The following is a 24,838-nucleotide window of genomic DNA, read 5'->3' on the forward strand; positions in this document are numbered from 1 at the left end:
ACATAGGAAAGAGAAAAGTGTGTGTGTGTGTGTGTGTGTGTGTGTTGTTTTTTTTTTTTTGGGGGGGGGGGGGGAGGGCTGAGGAGGGAGGGTTTTTCTGTTAGTGGAAAAGGGGTGTTCAATTTATTTTATAAATTCAAAGTGGGGGGAACAATTTAACGTTTCTGAACTTTTGAATCTGATCAAAATGTAGGGAGGTTTTTTCTGTAACTTGTAAGTGAAAAAGGATGGGTTCAATTTTTTTTGTAAATTCAAAGTGGGGGGAACAATTTAACGTTTCTAAACTTTTGAATCTTCAAGCAGTATATTTTCCATATGGTCGTTAAAGGTAAGTGTTTTTCATGATACTACATTTTGGCATCTTTTAATAATAGAAGGGGTCACATTTAATAATTAAAAAAAATAAGGGGGAACAAGAAAATTGTATATGTTTTATCTCAAAATGCAAAAGAAACTACCAGAAGTTTTACTTTAAATTAACTTTTGTAAAGACGTTACGCACGGTATTGCATCGCAATACGTATCATGTATTATTGACAATGTTGACGCCTTATACTTTGACATTTTCTTATCTATAATAATAATATAATAATAAATCTAAAGCGAATTTGTGCTATTTTTTTTTTAAATATTGAAAATACCATTAAATGAATAGATGTTTCAAAATTTATTATTTATAAGGACTTGTTATTATTTCGTAAGGATCGTTATTATTTTCTGATCTGTCATTAGGTGAAAACAAATGCAAATTTTTCCAATTCTATTTTGAATAAAATTCATAACAAACTTTCCTAAGAAAGATCTTGCTGCCGGAGGGACATACGATAAGATAAAAAAATAACCAGAAAAATATTTTTACAAGTTTGACATAAAAATGTATGGTATACATTTCATAAAAATCGTTCCTATGATCATTTATCATGTTAATAATAATGATTTTAGTTAAAATGATTATTTGAGATTTAACTCTTTTTGTCCAATATCTGTATGTGTCTGTGCGAGTTTTCAGACTATTTGAAAGCCGCTCTTTCTCTATCTTTTTAGCACTGATGGTTTTATTTTATAAATAAGTATTTTTATACTTGTTTAAAATTTATAAGACCATATTTCCTCGGATTCCAATCTATAAAGGGGTTTTAGAATTGCGTGAAAACTTTTGTCCATAAGAAATATCCCTAGCCCATCCCCCTTTTTTCCCTATGTCTACAAAGGGTCTATTCCTTATATGTGTGTTTTTCCTCTGAGTGTTATTTTGATTCAGCAAACCTTTTTGGAATAAACATTTCTCGACATCTTTTAAACTGCCTAGACGGGAAAGTGTGTATTCATATAAAAGACTCATCTGTGCAGAAACGTCTAAATGACGCCCTTGGACATAATGTCTAGACATAGGGAATTCTTTCCGAAAAAAAATTGTAAGGTCATGATGTTTGTGAAAACACTCGACTCATTTAGCCATTGGTATGAACTTATACTTTGTATCTTTTAAATATGTTAATTTTATATATTAAATGCACATTCTCAATTTATATTACATATTTCACCTAAGAAACGGAAAAAGTAACGTTTGGACAAAGTGGCTAGACATGCGATTTATTTACATTCTGCATCATGAAAAAGTTGGGTTTTTTTTATTTGAAACTTTGAAAATGCTTATCTTTATCAAAACTTCCTACTGCGTATCGTTTTAATATGATTTGATTTTATTATAGTGATAATAATACAATATTCAAAATTTTGATCAACTTTCTTCATAGTCATAAAGGCAGGTTCCTCTTCTGAATACTTCGTTGAGGACTTGTTTCAAATTTCAGCTAACGCAAAAAAAAACAAAAAAAAACGGGTAATACATCAGAATAAAATCTAGTAGGAAGTTGATGTACCAAATTTCGATGATTTTATGTTCGGAACATAGGAAAATGCATTTTATTTAATCTGAAAATGTTACGCCGGACAAGCGATTATTAACATAAAAGTGCGATTTGTGTGATCCATTAAATAAATGTATAGTACAAAAATTTATAAAATTAAGTTAAAATAAGAAAATCACGGTCAGGCCTTTCTGTATAGATACATATAAAAAAGAAGATGTGGTATGATTGCCAATGAGACAACTCTGTCCACAAAAGACCAAAATGACACAGACATTAACAACTATAGGTCACCGTAAGGCCTTCGACAATGAGCAAAGCCCATACCACATAGTCAGCCATAAAAGGCCCCGATAAGACAATGCATGTTGATGGATTGTTTTTGTATATAAGCGAATAGTTGCTGTTCTAAAATCATATTATAAGATCCTTTTAACCCGAACGCATTACCGTGCGTAACTTCTCAGCGTTTCATCGAAAATATCATTAATCATAGATTAGTCTCATACACCTGTTTGTTTGTTTGTTTGTTTGTTTGTTTGTTTGTTTGTTTTGTGCCTATTTTCTTCAGGGGGAGGGGTCTTCGAATCGGAAATCCATAAGTATTATCTATAAATAGCTCTATCATAATCATGGAAGTATTATGACCTGTCATGGTTTTGTTTACTGTTTTGCCGGTTCTTCGCGATGTCGAGGAAGACACATAATAAGAAGGCAATAGTTCAGTAAAACTGTTAGACTGTCACAAATTCAAAACGCATAAAAAATATTGAATTTTATGACAAGCTGTGGATTTAGGCACATTTGACAATGATTTCCAAATCTTATTCAGCCTCGAGATTTATCCGTGTTGGCCATTCCACATCTTCGCCAGCCAAAGGTTACGATCCAGCCCCCTTCTCTCCAAAATGACCATTCCAGCAAAAAATCACAGACCACACCATAAATCCTTAGAGACGTTACAAATACTAAATGGGTAGTGTATTTTTCAAATTTCAGCTTGAGCAACATTTCACTTTGATTTGATTTTTTTTGTTGCAAATATGTTCTGTCTCGAAAATAACTGAGATTTTGTTTTTGCTAAGTCTTCAAATTTTGGAGGGGACATTATATTTTTGTGTGTTCTCTTGTCTGACGGTGAAAGCCTACAGCAGTGATATCTTTTAAATTTGTATTATTCTTTATTGGAACCTAATAAAAATGACATTGGTATTATATGTGCTTTTTGTACAGGCTTATTTTTTCCCCCAGGAGGCGGATTTTATATACTCATGCAATATTGGTTTTAGTGTTGTTGGTCATATCATTGCTGTTTTCTCGTTGAGTAATATAGGCCAATGTGATCTTTCATGCAATATTATTTGGTTGCTGTAAAATTGAGAATGGAAATGGGGAATGTGTCAAAGAGACAACAACCCGACCATAGAGAAGACAACAGCAGAAGGTCACCAACAGGTCTTCAATGTACATGGTTGTCGTCTCTATCTTATTTCGTAAAAAGGTCAAAGGAAAAAGAAGATTCAATTTGTGTTGTCATCGTCGTCCGAAGACATTTGGTTTCCAGACAATCACTTGAGTATTAGTGTATGGATCTCTAAGAAATATTATACCACAATGTTCCATTACATTATTTAAAGGAAGGAAGGGATTAATTGTGATGGTTATTGTCCTACTTGTTGATAATTAGGGATCAAGCAGGGGCTATAACAGGATTTCTTTTCTAGTTTCAGCACAATTACTTGCATATAAGTGTAAGCATCTCTATGAAATTAAACCAAAAAGTTCCATACAAAAATGGAAGGTTGGGATTGAATTTGGGGGCAATGGCTTTGACCATCTTGGAATTATGGACCGAAAACAATACTTTTATGTATAAATTGGTTATTTCTTGATCATTTTCAATGGGGTTTAATTCAAAACCTTCAATTGTCAAGGTTATTTTATATGCTGAATCCGACCATGTATAACGATTTTGGATAATGGCTCCCGTTTTAACAAATGTGTCAACATAGGGGTCCAAAGGGTCCAAAGGGTCCAAAATAAGACTTTTTATGGTTTCAATAACAAACGAAATATATATGTATTGGGGTTCTTTGAAATGCATGATTTTACCGTGTATATTGAAATTGTTTATTTAAAAAAAAATGAAAAACGGATTGACAGATTTTTCTGAATTTTAAGGGTTTAGAAATCTTCGTGGTGTTGATCATTTCTGCAATTAACAATTTCAAACTAACTCTTATATTTTGTAACGATAACAGCCCCCCCCCCCCCCCAAGAAACGCAAAAGAACCTAGTATTTTAGGGGCAATAACTTCAAAACAGAAAAAAAAGACAATTTAAACTCTGGTGGATGGTCACAAGCACTTGTCTCAGAAAAAGATATCTTTGGTTAGCTTGGTTGCTAGCTGAACCGTGAAGTCATTATTAGATTAGGTAAACTACCTTCCTTTAAGAGTAGACTAGTCCGACAAATAACAAATCTATCTGTCTGTTGGACTAAGCTACTTCTAAAGGAGGGTAGTATATCTGACCCAATAATGACTTCACGGTTCAGCTATAGCAAGCAAGCTAACCAAAGATATTACCTTTGCCGACACATTTACAGTAATCGGCTGTATCACTATTAGTCGGATTCCTATAGTTTTTGAAACCCAGTGACAACTATTGGCGGATCAAGATATTCAGACTCACTGACTGCCTAAGAGGAGACCCGCTTCAGTTATGGTTCGGTGATTTCCTATATAATTAACCATTTTTTTCACAAAAGGGGGCCCCCCCGACACCCTCTAAATCCGCATATGCCAATGAATTCCAAAAAAATCCAAAACAATTGACATTTCAAGGGCTATGACTTAAACTTGACAGGTGGACATTTTTTTTATATTTTTATTTCTAGGTTAGATCGGACTTACTATGCAAACCGTTTTTAACCCTGTGAGTTTCCCCCCAATTTATTTAGAGATAGAGAGAGTCAGACATAGAGGTTATGTTGGTTGATCAACATAAGACGAAAATCACAAACTTTGTAGTAGAGACAAACTTTAATCCATTTTGCAGTTTCTGAAGAAGATTTTAACGAAAATTTAAGGACAACAAACGACGAACAATTGGACGGAAAATGGTGGCATAAGATCAAATGGCCCTAGTACTTAGGGGGCTACCATTTGATTTATTTACCTGCATTTTTTTAGTTGTAATCTCTATCCTGTTTTTTATGTATCATGCTTTTTGTTTGACAAGTCTATCCTGACTTTTTTTATACATAAATTGTCATCCTGACTTTTTTTTCCCAGTGTCTCATCCTGCCTTTTATAAATATTTAAAACGTCTGTCCTAGACCCCCCCCCCCCCCCCACCTTTACAATCAAATAGAAAGCTCCCTTACCCCTGATCATAATTAAACTGTTATCATTACATTACAATTTAAAGATTCTGCAGTACCACGTTGTAGAATGGTTACAGACTTTTTTTGTTAATTCCACACTAATCAGGAGTCGATTTCACAAAAAAACTTACAACTAAGATTTATCGTAAGTATACTGATTTGTTCATGACTTAAGACCAATCTTAGTTGTAAGTTTTTTTGTGAAATCGACTCCAGGGTTTTGATACAAGACAGCATGATACACAATGATCCACATAGACAATAAGTCATTTCAGAGCCTTTTATAGCTGACTATGCAGTATGGGCTCTGCTCATTGTTGAAGGCTGTACAGTGCCCTGTAGTTGTTAATTTCTGTGTCATTTGGTCTCTTGTAGAGAGTTGTCTCATTGGCAAGCATACCACATCTTTTTTTTTTATATAAGTGTTTGTGTTGATATTTTTATGGAAGGCACCAATATTTTCCCTCCAGAGCACCTGAGATCACCCCTAGTTTTTGATGGGGTTCCTGTTGCTTAGTCTTTGGTTTTTCTATGTTGTGCCTTTTGTACTATTGTTTGTCTGGAACAAACTGCTTACTGGATCTATAACTTGTCATGGTGTAAACTATATATATCAAATATCAAATTAATCTCTTGTAGTAGTAATTTTTTTTAAATTTGATTGTCTGTGAAGGTATTTCTAGAATATTGTAAATTTTTTTTTGTATTTTCAGTGATGACCAAATTGAAAAACTAATCATTCTAATTCTATACACTAAATATAGATGACCTAGTGCCAAAAGTTTTGGAAATACAGACTTAACCACAAAAACTAATCCATGAACTGATGCCCAGGTCAGGTGAACCTCGTCTGACAGACATGAAGACCTTTCAACAATCCTTTATACCAAATAGACATCCTATTAATCATGATAAGAGAGAGAGATTTACACGAAAACAGCAGTTTTGAACATTCAAAATGAGATAAAAGACAATGGACACATGATTGATGGCAACTTCATAACATGAGACATCTTTATATATGGTTATATATATATATATGGAGCATCCAGGTCATCTTCCCTCTGAAAAATATTTGAAGCAATCTGCTCCAACAGATAAGCATCCCATATTCTTCAAAACTTAAAAATAGTGTCTATTCTGCCAATATATTGTGGTCTACCAAGACAACTTATCAATCTGAACAATTATAAACCATGAACATTTGTATCTATGTGAAGTATTTTTTTTAAACAAGATATCATTGATAACTAAATAAAATCCACTGCGTGACAAACTGTCAATGTTTTTCTACTTGATAGACAGTTTATTTTGTTCTTTCTTAGCTGTCAGATTCATGTTCACCAATTTGACACCAAGACGTATATCAAAATTACAATAAGTCTGAAATAAACAGTTAACAAAGCATGTACTCAATAACATATATCAGTTTTGTGTGTATTTAAGGGTAGACGCCATCTAAATAACTATGGAAGTGACCGCAAAATACTACCAACAGTCACATAACCCAATATAAACATAAACATAATGGGTCTGTTTGATTCATGTTATAGGTTAATAAAGTGCTTCACAAAGCACAGCTGGATATGACTGCAGAGGTCAAACCATGAACAGTTGGGGCAAAAATGGACACAATATTCAAGTTTGATACAGGTCTGAAATTGGATTGTAGTTAAATATTTGACACATTATAGGTTTCTGACTCAGAATAAATGTAGTCAAAATAACTTTAAATTGGTTATATGATTTGAATTTATATTCAGTTAAAAATTTCTTGCTTTTTATCCCCTCCTCCCTTCCCCCCCCCCCCAAAAAAAAATTTGAAGTAGTTTTCTTTTTTAATTTTTTTAAATCTTAAAACAGGGGAAAAATTGTCTTTGGACAACAACGCTGACGATGACATGATAGCAATTAATGATCCCAATTTTTTTGCTTTTGTATAAATAGTTTACACTTTTACCTGTACAAGATAAAGAATAATTTTTTTTCTGGATCGAAGAAACTGGTTCACCTTTGTTTCACTATAAATGTTGACATTAATTTCCTTTTGACTTCTGCATGTGTAACCAATCTCTAGCTAATGGGTGAAATTGAAGGTCATCTGAATAGAGATTTAATGAAGTCGAATTTTCACATGCAAGTGAATAATTCATCAGTGATATTTCTATGCTTATTTTGACAAAATTAGGCCAACTTGATTGCTAAAAAATAATTATTTCACTTTAATTAAAGATTGAACCAAACAAAATCATAATCTACCTTTTTCCATATCTCGTAGCTAGTGCCCCTTAAAATATGTTCTTTCCTCTTTAGACCTCACGAAATAAGCAATTTATAAAAAGTATAAATAGTATTGTTTTAGGTTCATTTTAGCTGAACAGTTAGGACCATTACAAAAAAATTCATCCTAACCTGCCTGTTGTGGTGTGGAACCTTGTGGTACAATTTCAGAGATACATACACTCATATTCAAGTTTTGTCTGAAAATCAAATGTCTTTGGACAACACTGACAAGTAATAACATTATATGACGTAATTTCTTTTTTGGTTGTATAAAAATTAGTGTAATTTTTTAACCACTTTCAAATTTACAACTAAGAGCATGATGAGTGCTGCCACAAATCTGAATGAAAAGAAACAAATAATAGAGTTGGTCAAAATCTATTCAACAAATGTTAAATACAACTTCACTTCTAAATAAAGTTTGATCACAAATATCTATGAATGTTAGTCATTATACAGCTTGTTTAATTAAGTTGGTATATGTGTTGATTTTTGATGCCATAGACATATCAACATATTTGTCTCCAATATAAACCACCATGCCACCAATCAATTTGGGATCAGTCTGTAATTATAAATAATTATTTATCATTATAACTTGCATCTCCAACATACTATGTAATAGAAAATATACATATTAAAACCTTCAGACAAATCATGATATATTAAAATATTTTTGTCACCTTTACATTTATTAGCTGCTTAAATCTTGTATAAAAATAGGTTTCTTGGTCCATTAGCTACATATCTGCTCTGGTTTTATGAAGAAAAAGCTTTTCAGACAGAAATGTATAGACTATTATCTTGCATTGTTTACACACTTTACAAGTCTAGTTTTATTAAGATTTTTTGTAAATTGCAATACCTCTTTGTGTATAAGGATAACTAAAGAACTTCAAATTTTGAACTTTAGCAAAGACAAGTGCTAAAACATCCTCATGTTTCTTTGCCATTTGGTTTCACTACATTTAACAAACCAACATCTACTCCAATGCATATGTAAACAGATTTTTGGTGAGAAGGTTTCAATGCTCTCCATCTTCATATTTTATTTGGACTTCCACCTATTTTCATTTGATTGCCACTGACAAGTCTAATGTAGAAGAAACATGTAGCTGGCATACCAAATTATATGCTTGATATTTTTTTTTTTTTTTCTTTTCTCAAGCTGATTTTGTTCACTACAGTATTTCTATTTAACAGTTAAATGGCACTGACTGACAAGTAAAACTTAAGAAAAAAAAATCCAAATTGATACTTCAAAGTTGAATCATACTAGAAGATACCATTCAAATGATGCCAATGTTCGACTTAATTAAATTACCAGTGGTTCACATTGTCAACTGATGATGAAAATAGAGAGGATAATAATTCTAAATCTATTTCCTTTAAGATCAAAGATAATACCATACCTCCAATGTTAAGAATAATTTCTCTCCTGGTTTTAAGAAACTTTGTAGAACTGTTCTGATTTCTTTCTCATTTGTTGCACTCATAGCCTGCAAAATTTATACAGATTACATTAAAAATCTTAATAAATGGGGAATATGTCCATGGAGCACAGATGATGCTTCCGCTTGCATATCATATATATTAAAAGGTTACATAAAAGTTATAAAGTGACATAACTGAAGAACGGTAAATAAGTTGGAGAACAGGAACCCAATTTTCCCATTTGTAAAGGAACATAACTTTAGAATAGTAAAAGTGACACCACCAAAATTCATACCTGATCTGTGTTTTCAGGTAACAAGCATTCTTTCATAAGTTTCATAACATTTGGTTGAGGCTAAATTAAGTTAGAAAATGGAAACAAAAAAAAATCATCAATTTTTCCATTTGAAAGGGCATTACACTAGAACAGATAAGGCCTAAATTAAAATATTGTTTGTTTGCCCTTTTCCGACCCTATGTTTTGAAACAGGGTAGGTAGGTAGGTAAAACATTTTATTTTGTTTCCCAAAAAAAATAACTTGGCTCGGTATATTATTTGTCATGGGTAGGCAGGTAGGTAAAATATTTTATTTTATAGATACAAAATCTGCATAATGTCATTTTTTTGTCCGTTTGTTTTTGCAAATAAGTTTTCCGCTGGGACTATTAGTTTTGAAAAAAAAATATATAAGAGATAACTTTGTACTGGTAAGATAATGTCCAGGCAGACATAAATTACTAGTAGAAAAAGTCCCTAGAGTGTTACAAATAGGGCTCTTCACGGTTAGTTCGGCCATATTGGATAGCGGGCAGATTTTCATAATAGAGGTAACAAGAATGTGTCCACAGTACACGGATGCCCCACTCACACTATCATTTTCTATGTTTAAAGGACTGTGAAATTGGAATAAATTCTCCAATTTGGCATTAAAATTAGAATGATCTTATCAAAGGGAACATGTATACTAAGTTTCAAGTTGATTGGACTTCTACTTTATCAAAAACTACCTTGACCAAAAACTTTAACCTGAAATTTGCACTATCATTTTCTATGTTCAGTGAACCGTAAAATTGGGGTCAAAACTCTAATTTGGCATTTAAATTAGAAAGATCATATCATAGGGCACATGTATACTAAGTTTCAAGTTGATTGGACTTCAACTTCATCAAAAACTACCTTGACCAAAAACTTTAACCTGAAGCCAAAAACTTTAACCTGAAATTTGCACTATCATTTTCTATGTTCAGTGAACCGTAAAATTGGGGTCAAAACTCTAATTTGGCATTTAAATTAGAAAGATCATATCATAGGGCACATGTATACTAAGTTTCAAGTTGGTTGGACTTCAACTTCATCAAAAACTACCTTGACCAAAAACTTTAACCTGAAATTTGCACTATCATTTTCTATGTTCAGTGAACCGTAAAATTGGGGTCAAAACTCTAATTTGGCATTTAAATTAGAAAGATCATATCATAGGGCACATGTATACTAAGTTTCAAGTTGATTGGACTTCAACTTCATCAAAAACTACCTTGACCAAAAACTTTAACCTGAAGCCAAAAACTTTAACCTGAAATTTGCACTATCATTTTCTATGTTCAGTGAACCGTAAAATTGGGGTCAAAACTCTAATTTGGCATTTAAATTAGAAAGATCATATCATAGGGCACATGTATACTAAGTTTCAAGTTGATTGGACTTCAACTTCATCAAAAACTACCTTGACCAAAAACTTTAACCTGAAGCCAAAAACTTTAACCTGAAATTTGCACTATCATTTTCTATCAGTGAACCGTAAAATTGGGGTCAAAACTCTAATTTGGCATTTAAATTAGAAAGATCATATCATAAGGAACATGTGTACTAAGTTTCAAGTTGATTGGACTTCAACTTCATCAAAAACTACCTTGACCAAAAACTTTAACCTGAAGCGAGACAGACGGACGAACGAACAGACGAACGAACGAACGAACGAACAGACGGACGCACAGACCAGAAAACATAATGCCCCTCTACTATCGTAGGTGGGGCATAAAAATGGTGTGAAAAATACGGGAAAACATCATTAAAACAGAGCTGTTGCTTGGAAACACACATAGGATTTCCCACACTTTCATACCATTTCCACCTCCTTCCAAAAAATCTGCCCCCTATCCAATATGGCCGAACTAACCGTGAAGAGCCCTATTTCGTGTGTGCCTTTTTTTCCAATAAAAATGCTATAAGACTTAAAACTCAATTGTCACGTATTTTGCATCACATTTATAAATGATCTGTATGGAAAACTTGGCGATTTTACTGCCAGATATTCTCCACTTTACAGGGTTTTGTCACTTTTGGTTCATGTCAGATATAAATAATTTAGCGGCATCGTTAACATAATCATTCTGATATGCGGATCACAAAAGGCCATCCCTACATAGAATACAACGTCCGTTTACAAATTAGTTTGTACACACGTAAATACTTTTGTATCAAACGAACTTTTTTGTAAATGAACCCTGCTCTTTAAGTTTAAAGGTACAGAGTAACGTACTTCATATCATGATTTCAGAAAGCGTTCAACATGGATTTCAAACAAATGCTTTGAAACTTCAAATGCAAGTGTTCATGTCAAACGCTCAGGTGATACCAAACGGACTGGACCTTATACGTAAAGATAAAACCCGAGGATTCCGGTAAAAAAGTTTTGAGCGGGAAATACAAATATAAGATTTTTGGTAGGAACGAAAAAATAAAATAAAATAAAATCATGCTGGTAAATACAAATAAAAGATTTTCAGGCGGAACGAATTGATAGGGTCGGTCGGTAAAGGGCAAACAAACAATATTTTAATTTAAGCCTAAAGTGACACCACCAAAATTACAAATTATTCTGTATTTTGTGGTTGTAAGCATTGTGTATAAATTTCACAACATTTGGTTGAGGAAAACTTAAATAAGAGAAACGAAATTAAAAATTCAGCAATTTTTCCATTTGTAAAGGGCATAACTAATTTTACAGAACCAAAACAATAATGTCAACATTTTTTTCCTATGTAAAGGGACATGACTCTCGAACGGTTTAAGTGACGCCACCAAATTCATACTTAATCTGTTTCATAACATTTGGTTGAAAAAAACTAAAGTTAGAGAACACATACAAACTTTGGGATGTACATACATACGAACAAGGGCAAAAACATAATACCCCTCATCCACTATGTTGGGGGCATGAAAATAAAGAGCCTGCATTGAACATTGTTTTCCTGAACTTTATGAAGACAACATTTAACAGTAAGTCATGGTTGTTAATCATAATTCAGTACGTATAAAGTTGATCCTATCAAGGATTACTGGTGGAAATTTTTTTAGCATCTCAAGGACATTTTAAAGTTGATTGTTCCATATAAAAATACATAGATAAATGTACAAATATATAAATTACAGCTTGCTAATGTCTAGTTGTAAACATTTCATGCATTTACAGGCGAGATCAACGTAAATATAATGAGCAGATCTTTATAGAATATATAAGTAATGTCCTCAAACAACATTCTGACCTAATAGTAAATCAATGTATATTGGCTTAATAAATGTATTTGTATTGTAATAATACACTGCAAAACTGTTCAAGAAAGGGAGATAAGTTTGTAAATGTAACTTATCAATTATCATTTTAATTTTTATAGATGTCAAGGACATAACAAGGCCTGAAGTGAGTTATTGAAATTCCAGGATTTTTCCATTTTTCAATGCATTATGTGGGTAGTTTATAGATGTTTTTTCAGTCTACTGTCCTGTTAGGTTGTTATCTTATAAACAAATTCTCCATACAGCATTTATTTGTGCTAAGCAGTTTATTATATGCTTAGGTTATCTCACTTTTATTTCACCATATTCATCAGTACAGGACTACTTTTGGTTTGTGAGAGTTATTTTGTTGTTACTGTTAATTCAGATATTATTGTAATGTTTTCTAGATAGCAAAAAATTTGACAGGGTTATAATTGTAATAATTTAAACTACCATTTAAAAAAAATTATATGAATTAAACAGGATTTTTCTGAATATCACAAAAATTAAAATCGCATTTTAATCTTAAAAGACAAAATTGCAATAATAAATGCATGCAATGATACCTAAATTTACAATATTTCATTAATTTTTAATTTTCTTTTTTATATTATTGTCTTACAGTTTAAAATTATCTTGTGTACATGGAATGAATAGGAATACAACATTTATCTCCGATATCATATCACTAACCTTGGAAAACCATAGGATGAAAATAAAGTCCTATACGAGTATGAGATGTTTACTGACTAATTTGTATTTTTACCTTAGCTGTGGTGACAACACACTGTACCTCGCCTTTGTGAGCACTCATAATTTTCTCAAAGGCATCCAAAACACCAGACAATTTATTTAGTCTACCATTTTCTGCTAATGCACCTATCAAAATAAATTTTCTTTTGTCATTCAGATAATATTACACAGAGAATATGAGCCTCACAAATATGGTTACACAAATGCCTATAATCATGTCTATAAAATAGATTGTTTGGCCTCTATCCAGTTAATTTTCTCCAATTGGTGGTGAACATGTAGTGTGTCTTTTGTCTTTTATTTCATTTTGAAGGTTTCACTACCATTAGATCATGATGAAACAATGGGAAATAAATTACAGACACATATCCTGTATATTGTATTCGTTTTGTTTTTAAAAGACAATCTTGTATTTGCAATACATATATGAATGAGTAAATACAAATTTAAGCTACTATTTTGCATCAAAATAGACATGATAGATGACAAATATATCAAAATGAAATATCAATTACACATCCAGCTTTTGGGATATCCTATCATGTGTTTTTCTGTGAGATTCTTCAGCACTATATATATTTTCTGTGAGATTCTTCAGCACTATATATATATATATTTATCTGTGAGATTCTTCAGCACTATATATATATATTTATATATAGTGCTGAAGAATCTCACAGAAAAACACATGGTAGAATATCCCAAAAGCTGGATGTGTAATTGATATTTCATTTTGATATATTTATATATATATAAAAGTCTTTTTTTAAGGTTGTTTTTCACTATTTTGACCTTAAATTATTATACTTACCGAATAAATTACTTGTTAGATCTGAATATTTTTGTTTCTTTGCAATATTTGTCAGTGTGTCTGGAATTTCAAACCAAAATATTAGACAAACATATTAAACAAAATTAATTTCCCTTTATAGATAACATATATCTAAATGTCAGTTGTTTTGCTCCACAACAACTTTTAAATTTTATTTCTTATATTAAATTTAAACACTTTTTGAATTTTTCAACTTGAATTGGCTAACTCACATAACCAGTTATTAAGTTTTTTTAAACACATTTAAGTTTATTTATCATTAAAAAAAAAAATCTTCTTAAAATAACCACTAATTAGGCAAAAGAAATAACAAAACCTAAAAGTAATTAGCATTTATTAATTTTGATAAAATACAACAGTACTATAACACAAAAAAGAACAAAAGTAAACATCATGAATTTTTCCTTTAACACTGTAAACGGGCGTATAAAAAGTTGCACATATTTTTTTCAATAAGAACTCTGCTTTGTTATTACAATAGCACACTTTGTAAAGATTCATCAGATTTTCCATGTAAACTTATGAAAGGGTTACAAAAGTCATTAAATTCATGGTGGACTAATGCCATAAAACATTCAAACCTTTACAAAAGGTTCAATTTTTTTTTACAAAGAATACTGTCGAACTACTTTAAAAAAAAAAAAGAAGAAGAATTGCTTCACCTAGCACATGTTTTTACCATCCCTTTGTGGTATAATTTCAGAGAGATCCATATGCCATTCCACAAGTTATTGTTTGGTGCACATGTAACTAGAAAAATGCTTGTTTGGGCCCCTTTTTGGCCACTAATTCCTAAACTGTTGGGACCATAACCCCAAAAATCAATTCCAACCTTCTTTTTGTGTTCATAAACATTGTGTTTAAACTTCATAGATTTCTGTTTACTTATACTTAAGTTATTGTCAGAAAACCAAATGTCTTCGGACGACGTGATACCAACATACGACCGTATAATGTTTTGCAGTTGTATAAAAAGAACAACATAGACTGTACTGCTTAGATGAGTTTTACAATAATCTACCTTTCTTTTCTGTGCGACTAAATGTTGGATTCTGTAGGAATTCTGCAAAAGGCTTATCGGTTTTAATAAGTTTCTGAAGAAAAAAACAAGTATAAAGCTGTTAAAAAATAATTAACAGCATCTATCCTGTAAACCTAAAATATTCCTCAACCATTTTTTTTTTTTTATCAATTTCCATAAATTAACTCTAAACTGTCCCTCAATTTACACAGATACTGTTGTTATTTAATGATTCACAGCAAGGATTACATGATCTAAATCCATATCTCTTTGAAATGTGTATCCAATTTGAGCAAAAATAATGCAGCTCCAATCATTTTTCTATTTTCAGAGTCAGAGTAAAGAGTTGTGTAATAGCAATATTTGTTGAACTGGGATAAATGCTGTCAAGTCGAAATGTTGACTGTCCATTGTTTCATATTCATGATATCGGCATTGAAAAATGAGAAAAAAAAAAAATCATGACAAGTAAAATTAATCAATTTAAAAGCACCTAAAAATTAAACTGGTTCATGGATCATTTCAATTGTCAATCAATGCAGAATATTAACCAATAAAAATTAAATAATTACCAATTGTATTTGACTTAATAATGTCAGCGTAAAAAATATTTTTTAAAATGCACTATAATGTCTTACCTTCAAAGTCTTCAATTCACCTTCTACTGAATCTAACTGCTTCTGTTTTGTAGCAGCAGAGTACATTGCTGTAGCATATCTGCCTTCAATACCAAATACCTGAACTGGTGGCTGCAAAAGTCACTTATAATTACAAAATCAATGTATCAAATTCCTTATACTAAGACTCTAATTTGTAGTTAGAAATCAATAGGCATATTAAACTTGCAAAAAAAACATTTTGGATGCTATATGTAAATATATACAAAACATTTGGCTCTAGAATCAATATCAAGCTTATCATTTTTTTAATATCTTCAGATTTAGAGGTTCCTTAGATTTAAAGCTGACGACACTTTACACTGTACAGACAAAATCTAAACCCTCCATGAATTATAAAAGTGTCCATTAATCATTTAATAAATAAACATAAACTAATCTTTTACTAATACACTGTGTATATACATTTCAGGTATTAGTGATACATGTACTTATAATCCTAAGTGGTGTTGACTCTCATTTAAACAAACCCTCCTATGAATTATAAAAGTGTCCCTTAATAAATAAACTTACTGTAACTAGTTGGTTTCTTACAGCTGAAGAGCTAAACTGTCTGACCTAAAATAACAACAGATATGACTATGAAATTTCAGAATTCAATGTATCTGCTGAGAGGTACATGTATTTAGATAAATGTATATAGATGAAGGAGACAAGAAATATAGATCCTAAAGATTTACGCCAAACTCAATTTCCAAACTCTGCAAAGTTTACTTCTGTCAGATGAACTTTCAATCAGCTTTCAGTACAATGGGGTACTCTTATATTTGTAATTTGAGTATTTTGAAGTAATATTACAGTGTTTGTATTTGTGCACAATTCATTTTGATGGGTTATGCCCTTTTTCATTGATTTTAAAAATTTATTCTTTCAAGTTGTGTTGTTAAAGCACTATCCTAGGTCTAAGTAAAATTAAGACACATTTCTATGCGATCTACAATATTTGTTTTTGGTTTAAAGTTACAGGAACGAATCTTGGTTGACAGAATTTTACTTTTGTTAAGAATTTTAGAACAGGTCATTTAGATTTTTGAGCATGCATGTGCAGTCTTGTCAATATATTTGCATTAAATGTTTACATTGGAATAAGATGTGAAATTAGGAGGGTCTGGATGGGGTCCTTTGTTTCTGTATTCTGTAATTTTTTAGGTTGTAATTTTCTATTCTTTAAATTTTAGCATCACATTCTCTATTTAAAATTTTACTTTTTTTAACCATTTTTCTTTATTCTTTTTGCCACTTATTTTTTATTCTATGAACCTCCATAAATGCTTCCACACTCTTTTAAAGACTGAATATTAAAAACTTCAAATTTGCTGCATGATCAACGGATTTTGCCTGTTCAACCTCTGAATTCAGGTCACTGATTGGTTGTCTATTTAAAGTCAGAATGCATAGTTTCTTTTCAAAGATAACAAGAGAGACGTTCCGGTGGTCATTGAATGATAACAATAGAGACGTTCCGATGGTCATTAACTCGTTGGCTCTTTTTACTTTTAAAACGTGAAGACAATCAGATAGGATGACAATCTTATGTTATGGAATAATATCAGTCAAATTAAAGAAAGTGTACTGTAGATCATATTGTTCAGAATCTGGAAAACAGTATCTTTTGAAGTTCATTTTTCAAAGCCCACGTGGTGTTCAGAGAATCAAGGTCAAAAACGAAAGTGGAATATTGTCAACTCGACCTCAAATATTAAAATAACATTTCCAAATGATTTATGTATCCGACTTATTGAACAGTTTACAAAAAAAGAGAAAATCAGAGGATATATCAATTTTCTGTCAATGCTTGAAGAATAATTGTATGATTTTAGTTGCGCGTAACAGTCTTTAGAGAGAAAAGGGGGTCATTTGTTTACAAATGCACATAGTTCTGCAAAATAAATCGATCAAGATTTTTAACAAACTGGATTATTATATAAATAAATCTCTTTTAAAAGTAAATGAATTTTAAGCATAAGGTAATGAAAATAAAAAACTATAACATAAAAAAAAAAAAAAATTCTTTGAGATTTTTTTTCTTTCTTTAATTTCATACATAAAAAATGGTAATTTGAAAGATGAAATTAGGTGCTAGGAGATTGCGAGAATGCAGGATTTTGCTCTATTTATTCCAGAGCTTCTGGGGGCCTTGAGCGGCACCCAGACCCCCTGCCATAAGGCACCAAGCTTACAGCTTGGTGGGCGTCCAGCTTCGCAGAACGCATGTTACAGCCGCCTATAATTTTAATTCAGCCTTCTACTTCAATTTCAATGGAAAGCCCTGAGGGTCCATTCGCCCTGATTTTTATTTTTTTTGTTATTGTTGTCTAGTCGTATAATTTTAAGTATTTGAACAAAATATGTTGTAAAGTTTGTTAAAAAATTGACAGAACATTGTAGTCTTCAAGCTGAGTGGCAGCCAAGGATCCGGAAATTTTTTCCCCTAATTTCGGTCATTTTGGGATAACTTAAAAGTTGGTGCCCTTTTTCAAACAAAGATTGTGTGTATGCTCATACAGTCATATGATACTCGTAGCATTAACGAACTTGTTTAACTGTTGCATCGCATTTACTTCAGAAATTTCCCTACCATTTTCCTTAAAATCAATCTTGAGCAATAAAAGGAAGGCAACAGTTTAAAAATGAAATGATTTTAATGACTCAAAACGATAAATTTCTCAAACTTCGCTTACGTTTCTTTCGATTTTGAAGCCAAGATTATAACCGGATGTTTTACGACAATAGTAAAACGAACAATTACGGACTCATTTACGGCATTAGTTTTGTTTATCAAATTCACAGGAAATCGTCGGCTTTTTAACTGTTTTACCTTTAACCCTTAGACTGCTACGCGCGACTATTGTCGTTCCGATAAAGCAGTCCGCTACTGCTACACGCGACTATAGTCGTTTTCCGTAACTCGTTTGTTTACACAGTTACCATGGAATGGGCGGAGTCAATATTCATGAGATTGCGGCAGTTTCGACTTGTATGGATTCTGATTGGTTAAAAATCTGCGTTCTTTCGAGTGTCTCTTGACTTTAGATCAGGTATAAGCGATAAAACGGAAAGTGAAAATTTTTGATGAAAAAAGTGACAAAATGGCGGATATTATTTGGAGAAATGGCCAACACGTTCAGAAGTATTTCAATGATAACGATTTAACAGCGGCGGCCGATAAAAAGGATTTGGACGAGAACAGAAGATATAATAGATGGAAATAGATGTATTCTATCAAAACTGCGAACAGAAGACTTTTAAAGCGAGAACCACCGGGATTCCCAGACCTTGTCCAAAATGGATGACATGAAACAGGATTTGCGATGTTTATCATTTCGCCTTTCAAATGTGAATCAATATTGACTGACATCGATAGATCCGAACTTTAAGTTTGTCAAGATTATTTATTGATGAAAGCTATAACAATGAACTTGTCGTATATATATATTTGTACATGGAAGTAAAAGTCGGCGCAGTGAAAGTCGGAGGAAAATACCGGGAAATATTTGCATCAAAAAGGCTGTTGGTTCTAGAAGAAACTTGATAATCACAATGGAACTAGTTTTTAAAAGAGATTTTTATATATTGGTTCAATTCTGAAGTCATGGATACTTTTACATTGATGGATTCGTTAATAAAACATGAAAAAAATAAGTTTACCTTTGTTTACCTCTATTTGCACCTGTACAGGTAAAAAATGACCAGAGACTCACACAAAAATAAAATAAATAAACAATACAGAATCTACAAATGTAACAATACTTTTTTATATAACTTTTATTGATGAATATTCAATATTTACAAAGATACAGCAATTGTAAGTGAACATGTTTATTTCATCAGTGATTAAAATTTTATTCAGCAATACACAAAAGTACAATAGAAATGAATGCAGCAGTCTAAGGGTTAATAGTGTTTGAATATTCATTATAATAGTTGGACTTGTTTAATTTAGCATGAAATCATTTTGAGTTTACGATTTAGTGTCTAATTTGCGGAATAGAATTTCAAGCATGCGTATTAGTAAACAAAGCACGTGTGTTTGTAGTGAAACAATATTTTGTTCTACGTAAATTAATTTAATTTTAATTTAATTTTAAATCAGAATTGACAATTGTCTAAGCTGAGAAAAGTAATAAAATAATGCAGACAGTTGTTATGAACTTTTAATTTCTTTAAAATATTAGTTCTGAGCTCGTGATCAATAAAAAAAATTAATTAAAAACACAGGTAAAGAGATTAGCGATCATTAGCCAATATTTCCCAGAGGCATTTCTATAGTTATTAGGAGGGCCCTCAGGATTATAAGGTATCCGGTCGTTCCGGCCCCAAACCGATCCGGCCCCAAGTCAATCCGGCCCAAAGTCGATCCGGCCCAAGTCGATCCGTCCCACGTCGATCCGGCCCCAAGTCGATCCGGCCCCATAATAAAATAAGAAATAACTATATATATATATTCTTGGAGGAATTTGTGACACAGTATAAATGGAATTTGCAAAAAGTGTCCGATAATGGATGACAACAGGCAAGTGAAGCAGGGATCTCCATGGATGAAAATTGAACGATGGAGGAACTTTCATATCACAAACCGTGTCTACGCTGTATAGTGTAGCGCGATCTGAAGTATTTTATCCCTCTATACAAGGAATGGTGAACATGCTAAATCATTGCTTATTTAAATTATATTTATTTGAATTTTCATTATAGAATTTGAAGTATCAATATTTTCATTTATTGCCGTTTTTAACCATTCAAATGCCAAGTCGTCGTGGTCCCCCTTTAGTCGAGAATGACCAAAAGCTGTCATGAAGGTCCCCATGTAGATTTCTTGTATTTTTGGTAATTGTTATGGGGGTTAAAAATCAAATGATGTGGAGCTTATTTTTCATGGACAGTTGTCATATTCAGAACCCATTACCGGTATGGCTGATTTGCAGCAACAACAAAACGATTCGTACGGGTTATGTAAAAGGTTAAAGAGATTTGTAAAGCAAACATTGACAAATGAAAACGTTTTTAATGACTTTATCTGTCAAATTGATGCTGTGCAACATGCATCTTTCGAGTCTGAATAGAAACCGGAAATGCGGATGTATCAATTTGATTGTAATATACGAAATGAATTCGGAATTACGATACGATATTTCTTTACAGGAAATATTTAAGTTTTTACTGTTAAAGTTTTAAAGTAATTCTAAATTATCGTTACAGCAGTATTCAAGTTATTTGCAATGAAATAATATTTACTGTTTTGCGTCTTATTTTGTACTTCTAATAAAAAAAAGGGGGATGCTGATTGCGTAAGTCAAAATAAAGCACGTGTTCGACTTGTTAAACTGTTTTCTTTGTAACTGGATTATTAATTTTTTTATTTAATCTAAATTATCATAATCATTTGCTAAAACTTAGTTGATTAATTCGACAAATGGATCGTCTTTCCTCAGATAGTATTCTCCTGTGTGGTTTGTTGATCTACCTGTACAAGCTCAGGTACAAGTGATTAGCGATCTTAATCCGGATATCCCTCAGGCGTTAGAACTGTATTGGATTATAACATAAAAAGCCTAAGGGTTATGCAATTACATGCATTTGATTATAATTGGAAAAAAATGGCGTCGGGCTGCAAAAAACGATGAAGTTTTTAACGATGGCGGAAGACAATGTAACGATGGCGCAAGACAATTTAACGATGGCGCAAGTCATTTGACGATGGCGCAAGACATTTGAACGATGGCGGGGCGCCATCGTTAAACAGGCCATGGAGATCCCTGGTGAAGTATTGGAGTACCAGTTAAAGAACTATTTTAAATCGATACGAAAATGATTGTTATTGTGTCGTTGGTTGTATAGCAGCTTCAACATATTTTAAAATATGAAGTTATTTTCCATGATAACTTTAAGTTTAACTCATGGCAATTTCATTTTCTTTTTGTTCATACACAGAATATCTAAATAAATATTTACAGTCCACTGGAACCTATTAAATTTAACTCATCATAATGACTTGATTAATCAAATCATTAGTCTATAATTGGTTTGTTTATTCAACAATTGTCTGATGATTGTGAACTAAGGTAATGCCACTTGTAATCACTTAATTAAATCAAATCCTGATTAATTGATCTTCTGGTTTAGGTTGGTGTATATAATAATTATAAATTGTATTTTTTTCAGGTAACATCACAGGATTCTATAAACTGTTATTTGGATGGAGAGTTTTCTCATTGGCAATCACACCACATCTTCCTATATCGATCTATTTTTCATAAATTTATGTCTTCTCTTTTATAGATAGGATTCGGCAAATCAAACAACATTTCTCAATTTAAGAAATTTTAAGAACTTAAAAGAAAAACAAAGTTTGTATGTATCAGCTTGGGGATCGGCTTGTACCGTTGTATATGTAACTATTTGTTATTACACAAGATGAAAGACTTGTTAGGATCACAGTCAATTGAAAGAAAACGCTAATTACTGCTGATTAATGTTGATGTCTGAATTGTTGTAATATAATTATACCCTTGAAAACTTGTAATAAAAACATAATCAACCTAGTTGTTTTATACTCATCTGAAGAAAATATTTTTTAATTTTTTTTTACCGTACACCTTTAACATTATAATAAAAATCATAAACATTTATGAATTACTTTAATATATATCTTTATTTTTATTCCTTATAAATATATTTTTTTATTGGGGCCGGATCGACTTTAGGTAGCAATACACAGTTAGAAGTTTAGTTTCGCATTATGGCCCCTGTGAATTTTTTAAATATGAAAGTTTTTGTACAATAAAATTGATTTTTAGATAATTGAAGAATAATATAGCCTTCTTAGTGGGTTTATATGAACATTAAGATTGTTTTTAACATGTTTTATAGGCCATTTATATGATTGACAGTCCGTATTATCCTATCCGTACCGTTCATAGGTCCATACATTATTGTAGTGTTTATCAACAAAGATTTTGCGCTCGATCTTTTCAATTCAATTTTATGGAAAAACGAGCTGATAAGCATATGATTTTTTTGGGACCACTTGATAGATATAAACCTATGGATTCAGGAAAGGTATTACTGTAATTGATTGAAATTTTCCTTTTGACCAAATTTTGGAGACTTTTGTGACATGTTCACCCCCCTTTTTTGCTATATTTTGTATCTAAAAAATGCAGATTGTTGCCATGGTTACACCCAAGAGGGATTATATTTCACCCTTATGACCATTAGAAATCAAATCTATGGAAGATTCTCTTTCTATAAGTATATACATGCATAACACACATATACAGCCTTCTTTGTTAGACAGGAGGGGAAAGAGGGTGTTTAAAAATTAAGAGTGTCAATTTTAAGTTTTTTTCCTAACTGTGTATTGCTACCTTACATTTGGGCCGGATCGACGTGGGACTGATCGACTTGGGCCGGATCGACGTGGGTCCGGATCGACGCGAAAGCGATTATAACACTTTACTGGAGTGGCAGTTTTATTACAGGAAAAGGATAACAAACAAAAAATAAGTTCAAAATGGCGATTTGGACAATGTTAGAAACTCGATCTCAACGAAATGACATTGAATGACCGAAATTATTTCTGTAAAAATATAAAATTTGTCCTAAATCCCAATTACTCATTTAGGACAAAATACTTTCAGTTTAGGTCAAGACTGGCATATATGACCGTTTCCGGACCCTTGGTGACAGCCCAGGCTGGTAAAATTGCTCTTGGGTCTGTAAAAATCAGGCTACAGGCCAACAGAATCTAACTAAAAAATTTCAAAAATTGAGCTCTGGGCCTGTAGATTTAAAAGTTCATCGTGAAGACTGATTGTAATCGCCAAAATCAATTTATTATTTTCCCTTTAATTTTATATTTTATCAAAACAAAATGTTAGTTTTTTATTTATATTATTATTAATCCATCAAAAGACAAGTATCACAATAATCAGAGATCCGAATTATTTAATCATCCGGCTTAACAAGCCATAAACTTTTAAATATTTCAATGTTTCAATAAATTTCAAGAATATACAATGTATACCATAGAAATATCTGAATAAGTTTATTCATCTTCATTGCCCTGAATATCAATACTTTTTAGTAGGGCGAACGGACTCTTTGGGTGAACGAACTCAGGGGGAACGGACTCAGGGGGAACATGTTATTAGGGCGAACTGTCCCAATACCCACACCAACGTTTCAAACTAATTTTACACCAATAGACAACTTTTGCGTTTCCGTCATACACTTTTGTTCTTATAGCAAATATCATTCATGGAGTTGAGGAGCATCTTCACTTCTGTTTCAATGTTGATCTAGTGGGTGAACAATATTAAATTAATAAAATTGACAAAAATTAAGGAATCGTGATTAAGTACCTATGGAACAAACATTTTCATAGATTTATACCCCTGCACTAAACTCATAAATTGCTTGCTACTAAGGAAGTGAAAACAGTATATAGTATATCTTTTTACTATTAAATGCAACAGTTTCTGGTAAAGTATTTATCAGTACTTGGCCTCCTCGTGGAGAATTTGCAAAACATTGAGATCATTTTTAGTGTATGCAAGGGAGGTAAGTTTTGGCAAATTGGGTTTGAAAAAATAATACTTAAAGTTCAAGCGGACGGGTCAGCCGGGAATAGCGATAAGGTGTATGCTATTTTAAATGTACTGATACGGACTTTATTCTCTTAAAAATTTAGCGCAATCGATACTTGAACAAATGTAAATCCTTTCAAAGGTTAAAAGCTCTCAACATGTTCGCCAAACTTTGACTTTTCGAGGTCAAACTTTCAACATCGTTATCTGCGTTAGTTTTTGATAGACAGCTTGAATTGTTAAATAGAATACTGCTTTTTATCTACTTATTTCGATTAAAAGCAAATAAATCATCATATTTCATTTAGTTAAAGGACAATCATAATTATAATCTTTACCAAAGTGCCGAATCGTGAGGCAGCCATGATTAAATTCAGGGAAGGTACGGCTAAATTTCGTACTACATTTCCGTAAGAAGAGAATTAGAGTACA

General features: G+C 32.0%; 1 protein-coding gene across 1 annotated transcript; it reads right to left on the reverse strand.

Annotated features, from left to right (window-relative positions):
* Positions 1 to 7,904: 7,904 nt before the first annotated feature.
* On the reverse strand, positions 7,905 to 24,823 carry LOC139492072 (ATP synthase subunit O, mitochondrial-like). The gene is made up of 8 exons (XM_071280200.1): positions 24,745 to 24,823; positions 16,332 to 16,376; positions 15,780 to 15,890; positions 15,142 to 15,214; positions 14,100 to 14,159; positions 13,302 to 13,414; positions 8,955 to 9,041; positions 7,905 to 8,107 (listed from the first exon to the last, which is right to left on the reverse strand). Exons 1-8 carry the CDS (start codon positions 24,769 to 24,771, stop codon positions 7,994 to 7,996), a joined length of 630 nt encoding a protein of 209 aa, XP_071136301.1. The 5' UTR covers positions 24,772 to 24,823; the 3' UTR covers positions 7,905 to 7,993.
* Between the last annotated feature and the right edge of the window lie 15 nt (positions 24,824 to 24,838).

This window comes from Mytilus edulis, chromosome 10 (assembly GCF_963676685.1).
Source record: "Mytilus edulis chromosome 10, xbMytEdul2.2, whole genome shotgun sequence".
NCBI lineage: Eukaryota > Metazoa > Mollusca > Bivalvia > Mytilida > Mytilidae > Mytilus > Mytilus edulis.